Genomic DNA, 24,428 nt, shown 5'->3' with positions numbered 1-24,428 from the left:
AAAGAATCCAGGAGAGGTCACCCTGTGCCATTGGTCACCCTTGGCCACGACAGGCCACAGCTGTCACAGCAAAGAGACAAACCCACCCCTTCAAGTTTCATGGAGTTTTTATTAAAATAGTATTTATAACTGGTACACAGGTGAACATTGGTTGGCAGATGTTCTGTTCTTTCCCCAAAAGTGGCAGTGGAAGGGCCCAGAGAGGAGAACAAACGTGGCTGCCCACGAGGGCAGACGGAACCAGCACCGAGGGGTGACAGCCCCAGGGAAAAGCCAGAGAGAGCTGGGTCTCACCTTCTCCTGGGATTGCAGGCTGGTGTTTAACAGGATATCTACTGCCACTTCAGCCAGTCCTTTCCTAGGAACTGTAAAAATTCATGCCATTCTTGGTTCTGCTGTGAAGCCAGCTCCTGTTTGTGAGTGCTGTTAAAGCTCCTGCTGCACTGCAGCAGCGTTGGCGCCGTGAGGAGCAGAGCAAGGACCCACACTCCTCGGGAGTCCTGGGGAGAACTCGGCTTGGGAGGCTCTGAAGAGAGTCAGGAACAGGGGGTCCATGCTCCAGGTGATGCCTCTTCTGCTCCTCAGGTGAGTGAAGGCACATCCCAGGTACCTGCTGCTTTCATGGCCTGGGAATCTTCTTTACTGATGGAGACAGAACCCACTGGGAAGCAAAGCAGCTCCAGAGTGAGCGCACGAGGATGGTGCTGCAGCTTCTTTACCAGCAAACACTCCCTTGGCTCTGGAGCTGATGGCTGATCCCTCAGAGTCCTGTTCTGGGTGGCCTGGAGCTCTCTGGGGACAACACCACTGTCCCCAGGTCCATCAGAGCACCTGTGTCTTGCTCACACCTTGGGAAGAGCTCACCCACTCCCTCTGGGATTCCATCCAGTGCTATGGAGATACTTCTGAAACCTTAAACAATATCCTACAACAGCCACATTGAAAAGTCTGAGTTCACTTACCATGTGTAACAAACCAAACAAAAGCAGTGATTATGGAATTACAGGGTCACATTTTAATTCCTGAATTTTACAGTTCAGCATTAATATCACCACATGTATACAAATGGTGTAAAACAAGTACAGTGGTATCTTTAATACAAAATAAACTTCTGTTTTATGGAAAAAACTATACTTCATATCTACACAGACAGCCCATCTTTTCCAAACAAGAGCTAAAATTAAAACTAACTACAAAAATCTCCAAAACAGAGAAACTGCTTCAGTTTAAACTATTCCAGGAGAAATGGACCCATAACATGTATTACAAGAGTGATCTATGTGGTGGATTGCAGCTGGTTCCATCTCGAACATCTCTGACACAGTCGCTGGGAAATCTCTCACTCAGTCATGATCTCAGATCACATATGGGCAAACTAACATTAAAATATTTACAGTTCATGTGCTGCTCTTGAAAATAAAACCTGGACTGTTTGCCTCTGTCACCTTGCCATGAGCTCCCCTATTCCTGTCACAGTCACTCACCTATGTGGAATGTGCTTTTGTGTTTTAAAAAAGCAGCTTTTGTACCACCCCAGGTTCAGGTGCTGCTTGTGGATTCCATCTCCAAGCCCTCAAGGTGTTCTCCTGGCAATAATCCTGTCTTGGTCCAAACTGACTCTGGTGTTAAAATGCTGCTCAGTCCATCACTATGAAAAACCTGTGAGTGTTTCTTATTCCCACCTCAAGCATGCGGCTCCCAAACAGGGAAAGAGCTGCTCCAAGAGGAGGCAGCCCCTGGGACACCACGGAGCATGTTGGAATTCAGGTTCTGCCCAAGCTGAGGCCAAGAGCTGAGGGATGTGCTGGGTGCAGCCCCACTGTGACACGAGCAGCTCCTGCAGACCCTTGGGAAGCCTCTGCTCCTTGCCATAGGTATTTCTGGACGTCTCACTGACAAAACAAGCAAAACCTTCCATTTTGAATCCAGCTTCCATTCTCTCCTCTTGGAAAATACAAATTAAAACTTATTTTAACTGTTTTAAACAACTCAACATGCACTATAACTGCAGCGTCCCTCCCTCCAATCATGAGAAATGCAGTTTAGTTGGTAATAAATGGTCCCAAAATATGGATTGTTCTTATGCAAACAGAGTTAGTTTTCCCTTAAATTTTTTTTAAAAGAGGCATTGCTAAAAGAACACAACTGACAGCACCATTACAAAATTAAGATTACTGGGTTCAAAATTTAAGCTTGAATTTTTTTTTCCTAGTTCTGTTAAACAATGGGGAAACCCTGCAATATTTTTAAAAAAGTGTTACCATACCTTTCCCTCCCCCTTTCCCTCCCGACACCTGAGACTTTCCTTGCTGAGAAGCCATCATCCAGGTTCTGAGAATACTAACCCACCTTTTTTTTTAATTTTTCTTTTTTTTTTTGACAGCCTGAATGGCAGACTCCTTACTTTCTAGAAAGACATTAAGTTCCTTGGAAGATTTGTGTTTACAGAACTAACCCTTTCTAGCTGATACACTGAGTTTCTTTTGCTACTCCTTGTATTATCTTATGTACTCATGGGAGAAAGCTTTCTGATTCAGATTCTTTTTAGCTCTTAAAACAGTTGCAGCATTTGAAACCCCATAATAAAAGTTCTTATTCCAAAGTTTTGGTTTCTTTTATGAACCCAGACGAGGTCTTTTCCTTGGAGATGTCTCCTCCTCTTCATCATCATCTTCATCATCAGGATAATCCACTAGCCCAACTAGACTTCCCTGCCAATTATAAAAAGGAAAAAGGAAGTTTTTATATTGAAGAAGTACCTAGAAAGGTGCAAATTTTGAACAAAACCTCCAGCCAACCCATCCAGGGCACTCCAGCCTTTGGCATTCCAAGTCCCATTTGTCTGGAAAATGGGTTTGAACCTCAAACTGCAAAATGTACTGGAGCTTCCTCACCGCTCTGGGTCTGGATTGGGAATTGTTTAAAAACCACTTCCAGCTCAGTGGGACAGACAAAAAATCCAACGTGCAGCTGACATCCCTTTGGTGCTCAGCCTTAGAGTGGGCAATCAGTTCCTGCTACACTGTCCTGCAGTGCTCAGGAGCTCCAGGGCTGAGGATTCCAATAATGCCCAGCTCAGTCAGGCACCACCCAGGGCTCCCTCACTGCATTTGCCTCCTCAAAACCACTGGGCAATTCCCCAGCCAGCAGGGCACTAACAGAGTTCCCACAAACCCCAATTTCCTGTGTACATCAGATACACAGAGCAGCAAGTGAGCAGGAACAAAAAGCAGAAACAGTGAAACGATGCAGAGGCTGTGGGATGAGACTGCACCAACAGAGTCCAGCCCCACTGACACCTCCCTGGAGCAGTGAGGGATTCACTGCAGGGCTCAGGGTGAATTTATCCCCCCAGGGAGGTGCTGCTGTTGCCCTGGACAGCCCCACACGAGTTCTCCCACCTTGGGGGCCGGCACCGCGGGGCTCAGGGCCGTGCTCTTGGAAGAGGAGCCGTTGGAGCTGGCTGGTGATGTCTGAGCTGCCACGGATTTGCTGTTTGCACCATTCGCACCGTTAGCTGCGCTGGCTGAGTGGGAAAAAGTGAATTTGAATCCCCCAGCTGAAGTCCTTTTTGGAAGATTCTCTTTGTCTTCACTCTCCTTAGCTGAGGGACAAACATTGCCACACTTAGGTATCAGCTGCACACCAAGGAGTACAATCCACATCACAGTGCAATCGCAGGAGACAGCCAGCAGGTATTTTGGTTCCAATTCTGCTGCAATTCTCAGTTCCCCAACCAAGCCCATCCTGAGCCCACCAGCAGCAAACTGAGCAGGGCCTGGATGCTGAGGGCACGGGGACGTGGCTCACCTGGAGCACACAGGCACATTCAGAGTCCTGCTTTTGGATACCATTTAAACTCGTTACTTTAATCCTAAACTGGCTTGTGAAGACACATTGGGATGTCAGGACTCAATTACATGGAACACCCTGTGCTGCTGCTCGAGGTACAGAGCACAACCACGGATTAGTTTGGGTGACACTCCACAGATCTGCCATGGAGCACTTCCAGTGCCAACAAGCTCAAACAGAGTAAATACCTTTTTTAGTCTCCATAAATTTCTCATAGCTATCTGGAAAATCATCCTCCTGTTTTGACTTCTCAACTGGAGGTACAACAGCTTCGCCTTCTTCCTCTTCATCTTCATTGAACCACATTTCTTCATCCTCCTCCAAGGCTCTGGCATCCCTGCGGAATCTATTGCTACGCAATATGGATGGGACACTGTAAGAGACACACAGGGATCCCAGCTTGGCTGCTGCTTCAGGCTCGGGATCACAAATGCCTCCAGAGCTTTAGAGGGAATTCTGTGCATTTGAGAAGGCAACGCAGCTCCAGCTCTGCTTCTGCCCTCACTCCAAGACTCACCAACACCCCAGCTGATGATGAGCCTGACTGAATCCCAAATCAGAGTGACAGACCAACATTTTGCTCTTCTCTTAGAGACTTTTCTGAACATAACATTTATTCCACTGGCCAACATCAGCTCTGCAACACTTGGCCACAAGGAAAGGCAGATGGGGCTTTCCTCTAGTCCAAGAAGTTTTCACCAAGAATGAAACCCAACCCGTCCCAGCCTCCTGCTCCTGCTGCCCTCTGGGAAAGAGAAAAGCAAGGAGAAGAGCACAGCAGCAGCTCCTGCCAGGCTCAGGGCACAGAAACTGGGGCCCACCTGTTCAGCTTCTGGCTTTGTCGGTCCTTTTCCTGCTCATATTTTGTCTTCAGTCCCTTGAACGTTTGAACATACTCAATAGATTCAAGTGCATTGTAGAAGTTTTCAACTATATGTGCAATAAGGGACTTAATATCTTCCTGCAGAAGAACAAAACAGGGTTTCAGCTTCAAATGGGCACAAGCAGAAGTTCAGAAAGCTTTTGAGTTTACTTTGGAAAGTAACTGATTTCTTGCCCAGAGCCAAAGCATTATTGTACAACATTATACAAATGTGAAGCATGAAATCAGATTTATCCTTAATAAAAGAGACGAGATTGAGAAACAATTATTAGGCTTCCCATAGAAACAGACAATCGATTCAGCAGTGTCCCAACTGTATTTGTGACACTTCTGTTAAACAAAGATCTTTTATTCTTTTATGTAGGAGAGCTGTGCCCTGTCCTCCCCACAGGCTCCAGCTCTCCCCAGTTCTCAGCACCTACAGCAGCTCATGTGGGACCAGGAACCTTTTGGTCAGTCTCTCACCCTATCAGGCAAATCCTACAATTCCTAATGTTCTTCTTGCTGGAAAAGAGAGTAGCTACCATCCTACAACAAAACCACCCTTCACTTTCACAGACCACAAAGCCTCCCACACATGAAGGCACTGGCAGCAGTGGCTCAGGAGCTGCTGCAAGTCCTTTGCCAAGGAGCTGGGTGCTCCTGTGAGCACTGTCCTTTGTGCCAAGGAGCTGGGTGCTCCTGTGAGCACTGTCCTTTGTGCCAAGGAGATGGGTGCTCCTGTGAGCACTGTCCTTTCCCCAGGAGCTGGGTGCTCCTGTGAGCACTGTCCTTTCCCCAGGAGCTGGGTGCTCCTGTGAGCACTGTCCTTTGTGCCAGGGAGCTGGGTGCTCCTGTGAGCACTGTCCTTTCCCAGGGAGCTGGGTGCTCCTGTGAGCACTGTCCTTTCCCCAGGAGCTGGGTGCTCCTGTGAGCACTGTCCTTTCCCCAGGAGCTGGGTGCTCCTGTGAGCACTGTCCTTTCCCCAGGGCTGGGTGCTCCTGTGAGCACTGTCCTTTCCCAAGAGCTGGGTGCTCCTGTGAGCACTGTCCTTTCCCAAGGGCTGGGTGCTCCTGTGAGCACTGTCCTTTCCCAAGAGCTGGGTGCTCCTGTGAGCACTGTCCTTTCCCCAGGAGCTGGGTGCTCCTGTGAGCACTGTCCTTTCCCCAGGGCTGGGTGCTCCTGTGAGCACTGTCCTTTCCCAAGAGCTGGGTGCTCCTGTGAGCACTGTCCTTTCCCAAGGGCTGGGTGCTCCTGTGAGCACTGTCCTTTCCCAGGGAGCTGGGTGCTCCTGTGAGCACTGTCCTTTCCCAGGGAGCTGGGTGCTCCTGTGAGGGATGCAGCTGCACTCACCACTCGGATGAACTCGAAGAGCTCGATCACAGCAGAGTTGAGCAGGTTGTAGCGAGTGCCATTGTCCAGCAGGGCGTTGATCACGGGCTCAAAGAGGTTTCCCTTGGTGATGTAACGGTTGTAGAATTCATCTTTCAGCCCGATTATCCTCCTCATAAAGCGAAGAGCACCTGGGGGAAGAAAAATTCAAGGAGTTAATAACCACATGCCTTGTGGAAAGAACTGAAACCCCTCATGTTACCCAGAGGAAGACAGGCCCCTGTCACAGACATATTTTATGAAAAGTCCTTTTGCTAGGATTTTTTCTCCTGAGAAGCTGAGAGGCCTCAGGAACAAAATGATTAAACAATGGTTATCTGCTGCTGTGGAATGCAACAGGTGCATCTGGGATTGGTCTCATGTGGTTGTTTCTAATTAATGGCCAATTACAGTCCAGCTGTCTCTGACTCTCTGGTCAGTCACAAGATTTTATTATCATTCCAATTCTTTTTCATTCTTAGCCGGCCTTCTGATGAAATCCTTTCTTCTATTCTTTTAGTATAGTTGTAATGTATCATTTACTTTTAATACAATATATATCATAAAATAATAAATCAGCCTTCTGAAACATGGAGTCAATATTCTCATCTCTTGTCTCATCCTGGGACCCCTGTGAACACCACCACAGGCCCCCAAACCCAGAGCATTGCAATCTCACCCACATCCATTAACACAAATCCCAAGTGTACACTGAACACCTTCCACACAGCTCCACCATGCCTGGAGGAAGGAAATCAAAATAGCTCCATACTCACACAAGGCCAGAAATGTGTGTTTTGAATTCATCAATACCAGCACTCTTCTTAGCAAATCTTTGTTCATAATGTAATTCTTGATGTGATATGTGTGGTGTTCCACACAGAAAGTAAGCAGCTCCAAAATTAAGGCAAGTAGTTGTGCTGTTTGGTAATTATCTGCAAGAAAAATGAACAATTTCAACTTTCAGTAGCAAAGCTGACTAGGAAAAAAACCCCACTAACTTCAAAACAGATGAAAATGTTCCTTCAGCTTCCAGTCATCTCAAGTGAATCAAAGCTCCTGCATCTACCTCAGTAAAAAGTATTAAAAGAAATAAAATATGGGCATGCCTAACTTTTTTTTTTTAATAGACTACAATACACAGCACACAAGACAAGTTTCAAAACTCAAAGTCAATTCAGACTTACCAGGACAAATTGTATTACTCTTAGTGGATCCAACTACTGCATCTGATAAAAAGAAAACAAAAACAAAAATCAGAAAAAGATTTTCAAAGCTTCAAAGCACTGTCAAGATTTAAAAGATCAGGAAAAACAATCAATTCTACCAAGTGGTCAGACTTTTCATCAGATCAAACGTTTGTGAGCTACAGGGACATAAACACACAGCAGGAATGCAGCCAGGTGAGATTTCTGTATTTAATAGTTTTAAATCCATCTAGGTGAAAAAGTATAACCTAAACCTTGAAAATATGATATAGAATAAAAGCACCAATCCTAAATTTTTCAAATAATGCATTAAAATGAGTGCATTTTAATTTACAGACACTGCATTTGAATTACAGACACCCTCTGCTTTACAGGAAGTATTTTTAAAATGCAATTAATAATTATATATTAGCATGATTAACATCAAGGAAGTGCATCTTGCACAAAGCACAGCAGCACCCAGAGCTGCAGGGAAGAGCTGAGAGGTGCTGCCCACAGAACCCTGTCCCTGGGGGAGCAGCACTTTTCCACAAGCACATTCCCAGCTGGCATCTCAGGCTGATCCCTGGGACCAGCACTGTCAGTCACTGCCAAACACTACAGGCCTGAAAGGAAGAAAAAGAAAATGGAAATATTCAGTACCTTTTTCACATTTATCCTCTGATGTATTGGCCAGAAGTGGAGCAGTGAGAACGTGCATACAATGGTTGTAGAAGAAATTGAGAAATTCACTCTTTTCTGTTTTCTAAAAGAAAAATAACTCTATTAAACACTGGGATTCATACACAGGCTTTTAAAGAAGAAATAACAGTAACACAGGAAACAGCCCATACAGAATTCCACTGGCTCCTTCAGGTCTGCCTGTATATTTGTTGGGCCTGCAGGACTGTCTTTGCTCAAGGTCAGCTTTTGCATTTTAGAGGAACTCACCATCACCAAAAAATCCCCACCATGCAAACATCTACTGAAAAAACATCAACAACTCAAAAACTTTGACAAAACTTTTGTTAATAAACACCTGCACAATGGCCCAAAATGGAACCATGGAGCTTATTTTTGGCTTGTTTAAATTCAGTATCAGAGCAAACACAGAGAATGTCAGGTTTTCAGCTCTGCTGACACAGTGCAGCATCTGCACCCCCCACACCTCCTTACATTGGCTGTGGCCAGCATATTCTCTGGGTCAATCAGAGTTCTCAGCAGCCCCATTAACTGAACAGCTCCCCCGAGCTCCGGATCCGTGTCGCAGATCATCTGCTCAATGACCACGTTGATGAGGAGGATGTCCTGCAGAAAAATCCCAAACAAACACACCACCCAACTGTTAGACACACTTTCAAGGGTGGAAAGCAATTTCCATAGGCTCCATAATTTTCTGAAGACAATGTTAAATGAAACTGAAGAATTGAGAGCTGCATTTGGATACAGAAATTCTGGCAAGCACAGCCCTCCACACCTACAACCCTTGTTAGTCAGATTTCCAAAACTGTAAACTCATACAACAGCAACATGCTGAGAAATTTTTCTATATTTTGTTTGTATATTAAACCTACTTTTTCCTGTACTTCTAGAGGTTTGTTTTGCTGTTTTGTTTGTTTCCTCCTTGCCCAAAGACTCAACAAACTGCAAACCACTGTGACTTACATCATCACTCTGCTGGGCCTCTTGCATCACAAATTCTCGGACCATGGATGGGCTAAATTCTACCAGATAAGAAAATATATCTGTAGCAGCAGATCTAACTTGCAGATCATCCATTCCCTAATAGAGAGAGAAATTGATTAGCAAGAACAAATTAAGCTGGTATTTATTATCAAGTAAAGCTGAAAGTAACAGGTAGTTTTGACTTTTGGGAACATCTCATTACCAGAGTTTCTATGAGAAGCACAGTAATAGGGTTCCAGAAAAACAACAATAAATCAGCAAAATGAATTGCAATGTTGAGGCAGCAACAGCTGCTCCAACCACAGGAGTGAAAGAAATTCTGTTTTCCCACTGCTGATTAGGACAGATTAATCTGCTAACGACAGGATTACGGGATCTTTTGGGAGGAACCAGCCAACAGTTCAAGATTATCTAAAAATACTTCTTGGGCCCTGGGCCAGCAACAACCACAACAACAATCCAGCTGCATAAAGAGCCTCTGCCAGTTTTTACAGCCCCTTGTCCCAAGGACTGTGCTGACCACAGAGTGAAAATGCCCAGAGCAGCCAGGTCAGGCACTTCAGAGCTGGGGGCAGCCTCTGCACTGTGAATGCTCCAATCAACTCCCAGCATGGCAAAACTGCCACAGAGGGGCTCAGCAGAGCCAAAACTGCCTCAATGGCTGTAGCTCTTCTCCTTGGTTAAAATTAGCTTGAAGTTTCACTCACCATTACAATTTCAAGAGCTGGAAGAATTCCCAACTTTGCCAAGGTTTTGAAAAATGCATCTCTGTTCTGAGGTTGTAACGTCTGAGAAAAGGCGCAGAATTCCTTGAAGAAGTTCACCTGTTACACAGGGAAAAAGTAATTCGAGCATTTGGGTCAGAAAACTCTCTGGAAGGATGAAACAGTTACATTTTGTGGCAGAGTTTGTGTGCTGGCTGATCGTACAGAACTGACCCAGAGCCCTGGAGGCAGCACAGGGGGCTGGCACTTACCAGTTCACACCGTTTGTCATCGTCTGTAGCTTCGTCTGTCAATTGTGCAAAAACTTCTGATAAAAACTTCTCATCTTCCTGTGTAATACACAAAAGGAACACACCTTACTTACACAGAGCCTCTGGAAAACAACTTCCATCCCTACAGGAGCCAACCCTGCAGCAAGTCCAGCTCTCCATCCAAGTCATCCCAAAGAGACAATGTCAGAGCACACACCCAGTGGGATCTCTCCCAGGGCACTGTTTCAGCACTCGCTCTGAGCAGCAGCAGCAGCTCCAGGGGAGCAGAGCCAGGTGAAGCTGAGCTCAGTGATGGTCCTTAAAACTGCAACTACAAAGTGCCAGCCAAGGGACAGCTTTGCAGCCATGTCCCCAGTACCTTACTGACAGTAAAACAACCTCTCCCACTTGCACGTGCTCTGCTTTGCCAAGCTGGGAAACTTTATGGACTATTACTGGATTTTCACATTCACATTCTCTGTTACCAAGAGATATTTAAGTATACACAGGAACAGCTCACTTCTTGCAAAGCATTTCAGTTACCCCTCAAGATCAAGAGGTACCCAAAACCCAGGGTGAACATCAGCATCTCTCAAGGGCTCAGGCACTTTCTGCCCTTTGGTTACAATGCACTCTTTCACATTGAAAATAATGTTGGAGTTCTCTCAAATTCAAATGTTTCTGTTACCTTTTAAAGACAATATAGATCTGACAGCAAACAGTAACATGCTACAGCTTTACAAAATTTTGCATCACTGTACCAATTCAACCCAATAAACTTGTGCATTGAACAAAAATGAACAGAACAGCAACATTCCAATAAATATACATGAACTTGACATTGCAGAACACAGAGTGTGCTTACCTCTCTATTTTGCTGTGTGCTGGCACTAAAATCTGTCTGCTTTATTACAGTAACAATACAGAAATTTTACAGTTACAGCAATGCCAACCAAAAACTGGCAAACCTTTTCCTGACAATTTTCAGATGTGGGGATAGAAGTGCTTTACAAACAAATAATACCTGGAATCAACATCACAGGGAGTGCCACATACACAGATTTAGTAGTTTATTTTAAGCTTTGCTGGCTTAAACAGCTTAATTAAGCCTGGTACAAAAAAAAATCCAAACCACACTACAACCAACAGCAGATAGAGTAGAAAATCCCTACTGCAGAACAGCTGAGCACAGAAACATCTCCTGCTTGTCAAGGGCTGCTGCTCAGCCTATCCTGTGTCCTGAAGCATGGGATGGATGGATGGATGGATGGATGGATGGATGGATGGATGGATGGATGGATGGATGGATGGAGGTTCCTTTCCCATGTGGCTGCCCCTCCAGCAGCAGCAGCAGCAGCAGCACTGGGCTCTAGTGCTCTGTGGCACGTACAAAGGAGCTTTGCTGCCTGGCAAACACAATCTGCTGCTGCTCCTCTAAACTGCCTCCTCCCTGGGAGCTTTGCCAGTGTATTTAGGGTAACAGGATGTCCCATGTGTTCCCCAAACCCAAAGGAGCTTTGGAGTTCTTGTGCCCAACAAGCTGATTTACACCACAGGCCTGTGAAAGCAGTCCTGGACCTGAGGTCCCCATGATCTCAAGTGGGAATTTTCCTCAAGTGTGCTGTAACATCTTTTCCATGTGTGCTTTCTTCTCAACCTGTAATTCTCAAGGGTCAGCATTATGTGTGAATCACCACACATCTCATTTACAGGCTATAGAATCAGCAGGCAAACCTGTGTGCACATACTCCATCCATGATGGCAAACCCAGCAAGGAACTGTCAGAGAATTTCAGAACCTTCTGCCAGGAGTACTTGAGGTAACAGCAAATCAAAATTCTCTGTTACTGCACAATTAAATATTCTGTAGAGCCCCAATGAAAAAAAAGAATTCTATAGACTTAAAAATCTCTAAATGCAAACAGGACTGTGGTCTCAGGAGCATAATACTGAATTTATTTTTAGTTTTTGAAAATATATGCAAAAGAATTTAAAGGAAAATCTTTATTTGACACAAAGCTAATAATTTTGCAAGAGGGATTTAATTTTTGGTTTCTTTCTGCTATTGAGCCACAAAGATAGTAGAGAGAAGCCAAATAGCTTACTCATGCAATTCTCTACAATTACTCAGCTTTATCTTCCAGTCCTCTATTAAACTCTTTACCACATTTCACCCATATCTGAACTCATCAGTATATTCCATATGGATATGTTATGTCTCCAGTGCCCCTTTCTTTCCACCATTTTTACTCCCTTCCTCTTTTCCTCAACTTTTGGTGTTTCACAGAGGCTCTCCACACTCACCCCAGGAGTATGGGGTGAGTATGTGATGTATCCTACACAAATGGACCATTTCTGGACACAGATAATCAGAATAAAGCCACTTGAGTACCCAGGAGTTTGCACAACACAGCACCAACTGAAAACCCCAAAAAGCCATGAATTCACCGAGTTCTTCACTGAGGCCCCTTCCAGGGTCCCAACCACCTTGGAGCCTCTTCTGACTACAAAGTGTGCAGGACAGTTTTCCATAAAGTAACAGCTAGGTTATTTATTAATTAATACTTCTGGATATCTATATGAAAAAAACCCCAGCAACCAGTTACTTAATCTTTAAGACAAGAGGAACATTTGAAATTAGTACCATGATGTAACAGCAGTGTGACAGGAATGGTTCTGAACATGCTCTTTTGAATCACAGATCCAGAATTTGTCACAAAACTAGCACAATACAACAAGTTGCCTGCTCTCTAAATACCTACACAAACTTTATCAAAAATTGTATGTTGCTTGGGAATCAAGGAGAAAAATCTTCAGCTTTACAACCCATTAAAAAATATTATTATACTCACCTGAAATGTACCTCTTCAAAATACAAAATCAAAGGTATCAGAGAGCAGGGCAAGCATTCAAAACATTGTGCACATGACGTGTGTGATTAACTGCAATCCATTTTGAAACTAGAGCTACAGGTACCTACAAACAATCCATCTAGACCATATGAAGAACCACTTACCTGCAACATACTGACAATCTCAACTTTGTTGAAGAAAATAAAGGAAGTGAGGGTAGAAAGAAAATTCTCTTCAAAAACAGATGGTGTCGGCAAGATGATGTCCTGAATATACTGTACCCTGTAAGTCTGGTGGATTTTTTGCCTGAGTTCAGAGTCTGTAATAGGAATAACCTCCTTAAATTTTGCTGTTTTGGTCAAGAACTCCCTGTGCCGTTTTGGCTGAGCCAAAGCAGGATCATACTCGAGGCATCCGACCACATCCATAATACACTCGTCAGAGAACATCACCTCAAACAGAGTTGCTTTGTTGAGGAACAAAATCCCTCGAATAATTTCATACAAATGATGCAAACCTTCGGTGTTCTCTAAATTCTCACAGACTTGGAAAAGCTGCAGCAGTTTTTTAATGTAGCCTTCGTTCTCCAAGGCCAGGGCCAGCTTTTCCCTACGGATGGGTGAGGAAAGAACAGAGGTAACTAGGTCAGCAATCTCTTCAAGTTTGTTGAGTTCACAAGTAGGAAGGTCAATCAGAGGACTGGTTTCAGGCATTTCCTCGATGTGCTCCTCTTCTGACTCGATCAGGTCCTGCGTGACTTCCACCGAAGGATCCTTACCCTGAACCTAAGGAAAGAGTGCGCACAGTTACTGTCTGATCCCAAAAATGAGCAGGTCAGGAACCAAAGTAACAACACATCCCAGCTGCAATGGGATCTGAGCTCTCTGGTTCTTACAGCACATTGGCAGTTCCAGTGCACTCCAACAAGGGAGAGCTGCTTCCTGAGGCCGGCTGGGAGAAGGACAATTAAAGCTTGGAACTCTGGCAGTCCCTTTCTAGTAAACACAATCACACCAAGTGCCCCAGAACACTGACCACCTGAGTCTCACCATTACAGTGATTTTTCAAAGGCCTGACATTCAATCATAAAAACAACTGCTGCTCTAAGCAAGGGCAATTTAAGACCTTGCACAGAAAAGAACAAATATTTGCTTGCTTTACAAGCAGGTTTAAAAAGGATGCACAAATACATCAAGGGCACATTAAAAAGGGCACAAATACATCAAGTCACAGAAGACACTAAAACACCTGGAAAAAACAGCATGTTTCAATTTACTGTACCTGGCAGATTTTTTCCCAAATTTCATCACAGCCAGCTTTTTCTTGAAAACTCAGTGCTAAATCATAGTTCTCTGCTTCTGACCAAACAATCAGGGTGTCCTGTTTGAGATAAAATCAAGAAAGTAATTGTTTCTGAAACAGGTCTGCAGTACATATTAACCTCTATTCCTTTAAAGCCAATGTCTACAGAATAAATAATTTTAATTCAAGTTACACTTGTCAAAAAAAAGCATAAAACACTGAAATATTATATCACCTGTTCTGCTATACATCAACTTTCTTTCTTGCTATTTTATGACCACTACCTTACACAAAACCCATTTAAAGATACTATTTTTCATATCCAAGCCACTTATGATGGCATTTTTCTGCAAGATACATTTTTTGAGCCAACAGTCTTGAAATGGGAATGCACACACTAGATTAAGAAAACCTACAGTATAACAGGTTAAGCATTTTCATATTTAGTAAGATAGAAACAAATCCCCTAAGATTTCAGTTTTTCCCTCAAAAAGCATTTAAGACAGCCCTAGCTAAGTGAGATATAATGCCTAGCTAATGCTCAAATATTCCTTTCTGAATTAAAAGCCATACAGCCCGAATAATACAAAACTCCCAAGTTCCTACTAAAGTTACAACCACCTTGCCAGTTATTTTCATTTGAGCCAGGTTTTTCTTCCCTATTGCCTCCATCAATTCAATTTGTGCACTTGCACAGCAGACTGGGAGTTTTGATGGAATTTCTGAACAGGCTAAAAGGTTTTTGGAAGAGGCTTTATTAGGACACTTGCTGCTGTCCTGTAAGGAATGCAAGGCTGCACTTCAACATTCAGTTGAATATATATTCCAGACAATACAGAGTGGTTGTGGTTTAACCCAGCTGCCAAGGAAGTACCAAACAGCTGCTCACTCACTTCCTCCCACCACGGGGATGGGAAGGAGAATCAGGACAAGGTGAAACTTCTGTTCTTGAGGTAAGAACTGTTTCAAAAATGAAATAAAGTAAAATATAACAAGCAATTATAATAGATACAGAAAAAAAAAAAAAAAAAAAAGGAAGGGGAAGAAAGGAATAAACCCTGACAGGTAAGTGATGCTCAGCACCACCTGAGCAGTGATTGGCCCCTCCTGGCCACCCCCAGTTTATCCCTGCCCCTGTTATCCCAGGTGTGGAACATCCCTCTGGCCAGGTCAGCTGTCCTGGCCAGGTCCCTCACAGCTCCCTGGGCAGCTCCTCACTGCCAGAGCACAGGGAACTCACCAGTCTTTGAGTGAAGGGAAGCACTGCTCAGCAACAACTACAACATCCCTGTGCTGTCAGTGTCATTCTCATCCTAAATCCAACCACAGCACTGCACCAGCTGCTGGCAGGGAAATTAACTCTGTCCCAGACAAAAGCAGGAGAACAGTTCCCCATCCTACAGCAAACTCATCTTCATATAAAAATATCCAAACTAAGCAACTCTCTGCTAGTTCTCCAGAATATTTGATGAGCTCCAGCAAAACTGTTCAACATTCCAAGTCTTACTTCCACAGTTACCACAGATTTTTAAATACTGAAGTGTTTTTTAAACACTAGCAAGATCTCGCTTAATGGTCAGTAAGGTAATTAATTCCCATATTTACAACATTCAGTATTCACCATACAACTCATCAAGGCTGGTTAGTGAACACAAAATATTAAGAGTGGTATCTTTAAGCTCAGCAAGGAAACCCAAAGAAACACCTGATGATATTCCTTAGGAAGCTTCAGGGGCAGTAAGTTTGTAAATGCAGTTATGTGGGCTTACACAGGTCAGGGAACATTGCTCTACTTCCAGGTGTGAGGGGACTGACATCAGGGAAGGACTGCTGGCATGGGACAGCAGGGTCCCCCTTCCATCAGCAGTTATTTGGAACACACACATCTGTCTCAACAAACACCACTGGAACACAAATTAACATCCCCAGCACTGATGCAGCATTAATTCTTCATTTCTACAGCAATCCTAATTCCTCAATATCCATGGGGAGTTGTATATCTTGGAGGTTTTGGCTTTGCCCTCTTTTTCTTCGAAAATACATTTAAGAAAAACATCACCATTGACAAATGCCTACCAATAGATCCATTTCCTTCTCCCAAAATAATCACAGGCCACACTAAAAACAATGGAATTTGCACAGACAATTTTCTTCCTTTCTTACTGTTTTACACATTTCTTTAGAGAAACAAGGTTTCTCTATGTGGAAAGAACAGAATTCAATGAGTGAACAGAGTTCACTGTGGTTTCAGCACTGTTGTGAGTTGTTTATTTATATTACAGTGTCCTATATTACACTTGCACTTTTCTCCTACAGAGAAATATTAATAGGGAGCCTCTCTGCTGTCAGGCTCCACTCACAACTGCTCCAAGTTCTTAGAGCTGACATGGTTTTCACTCACAGCTGTCCCCCCTCGTCTCCAGCTCAGGACCTCTGGATCTCTGTATTTACCTTGTGCCATTTCAGAGTCAACAACTCAGCTGGGCTTCAAGGGAAAAATAATAATTGTCAACTGCATGCACTGAAAAGCCTCATCAGCTATCTGATCTGGTTCTTGTTCAGAGATAATTAAAAAAATAATTCTTAAGTACAATTTGATGGCTGCTACAGAATTCCAAATCTGAAATGTTTACCTTGAAACATTCTGTGCAAGTACTGATGCCCTGACACTCAACATCAATGCACTGCAGGTAAGCTGAGCCTCAGAGGTGCTTCACTGAACAAAGCAGGACACACACACTCAGCAGCCCTATTCATAGCCCAGGATGATTCAAGTAAGAGAATTAATGCAGTAACTTAAAATGACTCCAGGCACCCAGGGACTGCAGTCAAAAATTTGTGAAAAATCTCCAGTTACTGAATGGTACTTGTTACAATCTGTACTGCCCACACAAAGCAGAAGTTATATAAGCTTTTCCAAAAATATTTCAGAAAGACTGAAAGATGGTTTCAACAGAAAAGAATTGTCCAAAACCAATATAAGACGCACTCATCTGGCACACGCTTCCTGCATGACCTCAGACAACCCGCGAAGAGCAGACAGACAGACACCTTCCAGGCCAGGCTCCACCACTCCCACCTGCTTAGAGGCCATGCTGCTCCATCCACCAGCAACAGCAACGTTCCTTAATTCACTCAAGCACCAGTAAAGATCAAAAAAGATTAATTCTGAACAGAAGCCGAAACTCAGAGCTGTTCAAACCCTTCTCCAGTGCTGGTGTGCACAGTGTCTGCTACTCCACCCCGTCCCCATGCCAGCAGCAGTGCGCTGCACAGGGAAGCAGATGGGGAACACGTGGGGAGAAAACGAATCCAGCAGGAAGACATGTTTCAACTGACTCAGTCACACATCTAACCTGCCTCTGGATGAAACACCAGTGAAGAAGCCCTCTGGCAACTGCTGGGGCTGGCTTCAACAGCAGCCCTGCAAATGTGCTCAAGCCTGGCCACCAGGAACTCCTATTCTGCCTTGAGCAAAGCGTTCTGTTGTCACACAGTGATGGCAACTCTGGGCAAAAGACAGGATCTGCACTCGAGCTTCATCTCAGGGCTGCAAACAGAGCACACCCAAGCAAAGGTAACAGCAGAAGGCAGCACTCCCAGTAAGGATTTCTGCAGCATCTCCACATCTTTCAGCCATGGACTCGCTCTCCTGCCAGTTCTGCCAGGGAACAGTAACCTCAAGCAGAGGCTGAAACACCAAATGGGTGTGGTGCCAACCTTTAAAACCACTCCTGCCAGAGCCTCCAGAACACATCTGAGCCTGCCCTCTGGCTAACGTGGGGTGTCCAGCAGAGGTGTGTAACTCCCAAAGCCTACGCCCCAAAATCCAGGGGGACCTAAAGCTCTTCAGCCTCTCATGTTCTTTGCATTCATCTAACTAGAGATAATTTACATTGTATGTTGAGCAGCTTGGCACCTGTCTGACCCATCCAAGCCCAATTTCCCTTGAGAAAGGGAAAGTCGTGATCAGAGTGTGCCCAACACCTGGACACAATGAATTCCCCAGGAACCACAAACTCGACTGGAGCAGGGAGGTAACAGGCCTGTCCTGTTTGGGGTTAGTCAACAGCTGCAGCAGGACTTGGCACTAACAGTGCAATACTGGAAGTCACAGACTGGTGCACAGCACCGAAAAATCAGTGCTGGTTTCCTTTTTTCACAGGACGCTGTTACACAAACCACAATGAAGCGTTAAGTACCCTCTAAGTCCAGTCAAGTCATTTACATGACAGATGTGTAGGCAGGGCATGTTTCTTTGCCATCCAGCTGCACTACCCTGCAGCTTTCCCCAAATCCAAGACCATCAACTCCCCCCAATCCAAGACCATCAACTCCCCCCAATCCAAGACCATCAACTCCCCCCAAATCCAAGACCATCAACTCCCCCCAAATCCAAGACCATCAACTCCCCCCAATCCAAGACCATCAACTCCCCCAATCCAAGACCATCAACTCCCCCAATCCAAGACCATCAACTCCCCCAATCCAAGACCATCAACTCCCCCAAATCCAAGACCATCAACTCCCCCCAATCCAAGACCATCAACTCCCCCCAAATCCAAGACCATCAACTCCCCCAAATCCAAGACCATCAATTCCTCAAATCCAAGACCATCAACTCCCCCAAATCCAAGACCATCAACTCCCCCAAATCCAAGACCATCAACTCCCCCCAAATCCAAGACCATCAACTCCTCCCAAATCCAAGACCATCAACTCCCCCCAAATCCAAGACCATCAACTCCCCCCAAATCCAAGACTATCAATTCCTCAAATCCAAGACCATCAACTCCCCCCAAATCCAAGACCATCAACTCCCCCCAAATCCAAGACCATCAACTCCCCCCAAATCCAAGACCATCAACTCCCCCCAATCCAAGACCATCAACTCCCCCCAAATCCAAGACCATCAACTCCCCCCAAATCCAAGACCATCAACTCCCCCCAATCCAAGACCATCAACTCCCCCCAATCCAAGACCATCAACTCGAGGACAATGCTCTGGGTCAACTAAAAGCTGCAAGAGGTTTTACAAACCTTAAGGAGCAAACAGTGAAGAAAAAGCTTTAGGTCACATGGACACAAAAGCATTAGTATCAGAAATACAAGCCAGCCAAAATAAACCTCAGCTTGAGTGTTTTTAAATTATGATCTACTTTTTCCATAAGAAAAATGGTAACAAAAGCTACTTAAGTCACTCGAAACTTTGCTACCAATTAAGTAAAAAAGGCCTACAATTAATCAGTTGTAGTTTCAGGAAACAGGGTGTGAAGGGAAGCATTTTAAAACTTTACAGCAACAAAATCTGCATTTGTATTTCACTATGTATAGGTTTCCTCCATTAAACAGGAAACATTTCAAGACTCTTGGCTTCTGGAGCTCTGCAGAGCTCCTTCCTCAGCATGGCTCCACCAAGGAAAGCCTCCAGCCACCAACCCCTAGCAAGTGAAAAGCAGAAAGCATAGCAAACAGCCCCTGGAAAGGCTGGCCCAAAACCCCACCTCACTCCTAACCCAAAGCGAGCCAACCAATGCCCACAAGATAACAAAGTCTCCTCAAATTCTCACACTGTAACTTGTCACTATAACAGAATCCTCAACGATGTTATAGATGTGTCCCTCTGTGACTTAGGAAGAACAAAATTACTGTTTTCTACAGTGCTGAAACACTCCTGGATACCATAACGATAAAGAACAAGTATCAACCACTGGAGGAACAGAGACTCTACTGTAGAACAAAGGAACAGAGAGAAAAAACTCCAGAAAACCCATGAGAACAATGCGGGCAGAGACATCAAAAATGCATGCTGAAAAAGGGAAAACAATAAAAGCAGAAGAGATTCAGTAAGCTGATTTTTTTCAGTGGATGAAACAAAAATAACCTATTAACACAGCTCCCAACCGTTTTACTTCGTTTAGCAAGAGGTTTACCCCTAGGAAAAGTAACTCTCACCATGGCTTGTGGCCTTACCTAGGACAACAGGAGCTTTCAGGGCTTAAAATAAAAACTAAACAGCAACAACAAAGAAAGGAGTCCCATAAAGGCAAATTCCTTCATGTTATTTCCAGAAAAAGAATTCGATAAATAAATAAATACACTTCAACAGAGGTGGTCAAAGTTTTGCCTCCCTAATTTTGCAATTATTTCAGATGGCCTGGCACGGGAGACAAAAATTACACATACATGTTTCCAACTATCCTTCCTGCAATGATTTCAATATTTCTCCAAATTGCATATATTATCTTCAAAGCCTGAAGTCTAAAATGTATTTTTCTAGAAGACTCACATATTAATTTCTAGAATGAGAAGCGTTCAGCACCCACAGGCTTCTAAGAAATTTTTCATCTCTAAAAAACACCTATAAATTCTTTCACCTATAAAACCCACCATCAATAATTGCACGTCCTCCTGCATTTCCTTTTTTCCTGAAAAAATGCAATTACTCCAAGTACAAAACAATTCCTCAGCACCAGCAACCAGAGAAAGCAAACCCTAGCAATAATACTTGCCTGCTGTTTTTGATATGCAGTATTTGGATTTATCTTCGATTCTAACAGTAGTGAACCTGAAAAAGGTATGAAGAGAGATTTACTGAATCCAACAAAACAAACATCTCCACACAACTCATCACACCACTGCCCACGTGCCAGCCAACAGACTCTCAGCTTAATCCAAATCTCACAGAAAATCCACAAGAACCACCTCCTTTAAATATAATTTCCTAAAATAAGCCAGGTAAAACAAAATTCAACAGGAATATCCCTATTAAAATACATTTTTCTCTTCTACTTTAGTCTAAAATCCACTGTAGCACTCTTTTTTTCCTGAAATCTGGTGCAAGAAGCAGCTTTTTTAGTGGTCTTTTAGGTCAACTATACAAATTCCAGCAGGTAATGTGCTGCCCAGCATAAAAATGTTTTTGTCCAGAGAAGCCACGTGGGCCACTTGCTTTTATTCCCTTCAGCTGCCCTTCAGAAGTGAATCATCCAGCTACTATAAACGCGGGGACTTCATCTTGTGTATGCAAGTAGTGTATGTCTCCTGGCAACAGCTCCGGAGCAATTTATACCAGTCTTAGGTGGTTTATTTAGCACATTAGCACCTGTCGGCTGACAAAGTGGGGAGCACGTACCTCCCCCCTACAAAAAGGACCCTTTAAGGTGACTTTAAAGTGCAATAAAACACAAAGGATGCCACCCGACTGGAACACAAGCAGGGAATTCCTGAGGAGAAAAAGAGCAACAAACAAACAACTTTTTTCACAGCAGTAAGGAAGGGAGGAAAAGAGCACCTGAAAAGCAAAGGATATTGCTCTGAAAGAGAACAAAATGTCCTCACACGTCACGGCTTCAGCTCTGTTCAGGCCAGGGAGCTGCAGCTGGCTGGGGTAACAGCATGGGGCTGGGTCAGGGGAGGTTTAGGATGGATATCAGGGAAAGGTTCTCCCCCTGAGGGTGGTCGGGCACTGCCCAGGCTCCCCAGGAAATGGTCCCGAGGCTGCCAGAGCTGCAGGAGCGCCTGGACAACGCTCTCAGGGACACGGTGGGATTGTTGGGAGCTCCGTGCAGGGCCAGGAGATGGACTTTGATGATCCCGATAGGTCCCTTCCAGCTCAGCATATTCCATAATTCTATCAACTGGGAGGGGGAAAGTCTTAAGACCACGGTAGCAAACGCTGCTGTGGCTTGTGCGGTAAGGAAACTCCACACGATCCGCAAGATAGGGAAGGCACGGAGAGTGGAAATAATAACAATAACAACAATCATCCTCTGGGGAGTCCCAAGGGAAGACACCACCAGCCGAGCCCGGCGATGGCTGGGGGCGGCCCCGGCGGTCAGGGCCCGGAGCCGGGCGTGGGGCGAGGGGAAGCGGCCTGGGCAGCCCCGGCCACGCTCTCACCGTCCGACTCGGCGCGCACCAGCAGCGACATCCCCTTCAGCCGCTCCACGTAGCTGGAGGAGACGTGCCCGGTGCCCCTGTCGTCCCATTGCCGATCCTCGTTGAGCGTGTAGACCTTCACCCGCCGGCGGGTGTCCGACATGGTGCAGCCCCGGGCCCGCTCCGCCTCCGCGGGGGCGATGGAGCGAGGGCGCCGGGGAGCAAGCGGGGCCGCCGGGCCGCTCAGGGGCACCGCGGGGCCTTTAGCGCGCCGCTTCCCATGGCGAGTCAGCGCCGCCGCGCCCCAGCCCGGGCCTCGCTGGCGCCGCTCCGCCTCAGCAGCTACTACAGCGCCGCCGCCATCTTGTAACCCGGCTTGGGCCGCCTTTCTCTTCCTCCCCGCCCGGGCACGGGCTCCCCTCGCAGGGGCTACGGCGGCCGCCCGCTGCCGCCGCGCCGCCGACGGGACGGCGGCCACAGGGGCGGGGCCGCGGGGCGGGGCCCACGCGCGCTCCCTCACGGCGGCGAGGCGGGAACGGGGAGGGGGCGACAAAATGGCGGCTGCCCTCACTCACAGCCGGGTCTGGGCGCAGCGCTGCCTTTGAACGCTCGGGGCGTCTAAAGGGGGAATTGGGTCACATGTTCCCCCGATAAACTTAATTTTGTTTTTTCCTTTTCGTTTTCTTTTTTTAAAGTCTGTCTACAAGCTGGTGCCACCGCTGAGGAAACACACGCCTCCCTCCCTCACGCCACACAAAACGACGGGCGAGCTCCACGCCCCGGCCAGGGTATATTTAAACGGCACACGCAACTGAAACAGTTTCAATTTTTAAGACGAAAAGGTGTCCCCTGCATAACAAAGCGGCAGAAAGGTTAGTGAGCGGCATCTCCTTACGGCAAAAGCCATACTGTAACACGCCGTCTGTGCCTGCTTTGTACATCTCCACACAAGGCTCGAAAGCCAAACTGAAGGTGAAGCTTCAAAAAGGACAGAAATGCGCTTAATTAGCCCTTACAGCGTACAGTTTAAGACAGACCACTTGCCAAGCATTGTGGAGTCTGTATATATCTTAAGTTTTCAACGCTAAACACTATCTACACATTTCCTCTGTACTACAAATAAAAAAATAATTACATCTCCGTGCTTGGGTGAGAATAGGGAAAAAGGACCCAAAAGTGCTCAGGGAGTAAAGCTGTGTGAAACAGGGGGAAACTGGGGACGAGGAGAAGCCTGACTGTATCTCCAAACCCAATTTCTGAGGCTCTGAAGGGAAGGAGGACAAGTTCTCCTGAGGCCAGGGTGTGCCCCATTCCCAGACAAAGCCAGACTTTCCTGGCTCTTGCCTCACGGTGAAAGCAGTTCCACCGGTAGGGCTCCTATTCACACGACTGGCATTTCTCTGCTCTCAGGTTCAAATGAGGTTCCAGAGGAAGGGAAAGAAAGTGTTTCCAACAAACTCTGCCACTCAAAGTAGCTAGCTGCAATTTGTCCAAACATTCTCTGGGCAGATTTAGAAAACTTTTAACATCTAAGTAACATTCAAGTTTCAGCTTTTGCTCTGATATTCATTGTAGCAGGCCTCTAAAGTTCAGTCACCAAGAAAATACAAGATACACCTCTGAGAATTATCCTATACACTTCTATTTAGCTGTATAGGAGCACACCTTGGGACATGTGCATCGTTATGGATAATAGTGAGTCAGTAACTATAAAAAGACCATGTTAAGTGATTTCAAAACCCTGGACTGAGAGTCACATGAACCAGTTTACAGTCAGGTTCCAAACAAGCCTTCCCTGCTATGTTTTAGTGGCCTTTCCTCACGAGGTATTGCAAACTGAGCATATTTCTACCTTAGAGAAAGCTCAATAAAAAGCAAACACACAAAAAGGAACACAAACCCCAATGGCCACAGCATATTTCTGCCTCAGGACATCTGCTGCTCATGAACTCTCCCCTCTGCACGACTTCTGTGCGTGCTTTTGGGCTCTTCAAACCAAATGCACAAAAATAAAAGCATGACTTGTACTCATGATTAAATGCAGCACTACTCAGGATATATAAAACAGCAAGAAACCACAGCAGAGTGTTTTGGAGCAAATTCTTATGGTGAATAGCTACAGAAAGGAGATACATGAATTAGAATTGGCATGAAAAACTGTTTCTCAGGCTTCAGCTGTGAAATAAATCCATGATCTCTCCAGGCATGAACTCAATGACCTCTGTGGAAAAATACCACTCCAGAACACACTGGGATTGCACTCACTCAGGTGTGGGGCTTCTCTTTGCCCAAAACAGCATCCAGGGGTTTGGAAAGCCCAGCACGACCCTGCCATCCGTACCCACACACCAGCAAGTCAATTCTGGGGGCTTTGCCTGGATAAGGCACACAATACTTGCCCCAAAAAATGTCACATCCTGGATTTAAACCAGGCTAAGACCAGGAAAGCAGCAGAGGCTC

General features: G+C 45.3%; 1 protein-coding gene across 3 annotated transcripts; it reads right to left on the bottom strand.

The window, feature by feature from the left end:
- Positions 1–89: 89 nt before the first annotated feature.
- PPP4R3B (protein phosphatase 4 regulatory subunit 3B) lies at positions 90–22,339 on the bottom strand. 3 transcript variants are annotated; one of them, XM_066546051.1, is made up of 16 exons: positions 21,990–22,339; positions 20,600–20,655; positions 14,067–14,165; positions 12,950–13,570; positions 9,935–10,012; positions 9,666–9,782; positions 8,938–9,054; positions 8,449–8,580; positions 7,936–8,038; positions 7,273–7,314; positions 6,862–7,020; positions 6,068–6,237; positions 4,674–4,813; positions 4,041–4,225; positions 3,402–3,526; positions 90–2,711 (listed from the first exon to the last, which is right to left on the bottom strand). In XM_066546051.1, exons 1-16 carry the CDS (start codon positions 22,129–22,131, stop codon positions 2,616–2,618), a joined length of 2,382 nt encoding a protein of 793 aa, XP_066402148.1. In that variant the 5' UTR covers positions 22,132–22,339; the 3' UTR covers positions 90–2,615. The 3 variants fall into 3 exon arrangements, with proteins under 3 accessions (XP_066402148.1, XP_066402147.1, XP_066402146.1); XM_066546050.1 differs by having other exon boundaries at positions 3,402–3,604; positions 4,041–4,204; XM_066546049.1 differs by having other exon boundaries at positions 3,402–3,604; positions 21,990–22,335.
- Positions 22,340–24,428: the final 2,089 nt, after the last annotated feature.

The sequence above is a fragment of the Molothrus aeneus genome, chromosome 3 (assembly GCF_037042795.1).
Source record: "Molothrus aeneus isolate 106 chromosome 3, BPBGC_Maene_1.0, whole genome shotgun sequence".
Taxonomy (NCBI): domain Eukaryota; kingdom Metazoa; phylum Chordata; class Aves; order Passeriformes; family Icteridae; genus Molothrus; species Molothrus aeneus.
This window is presented reverse-complemented; position numbering and strand designations above follow the sequence as displayed.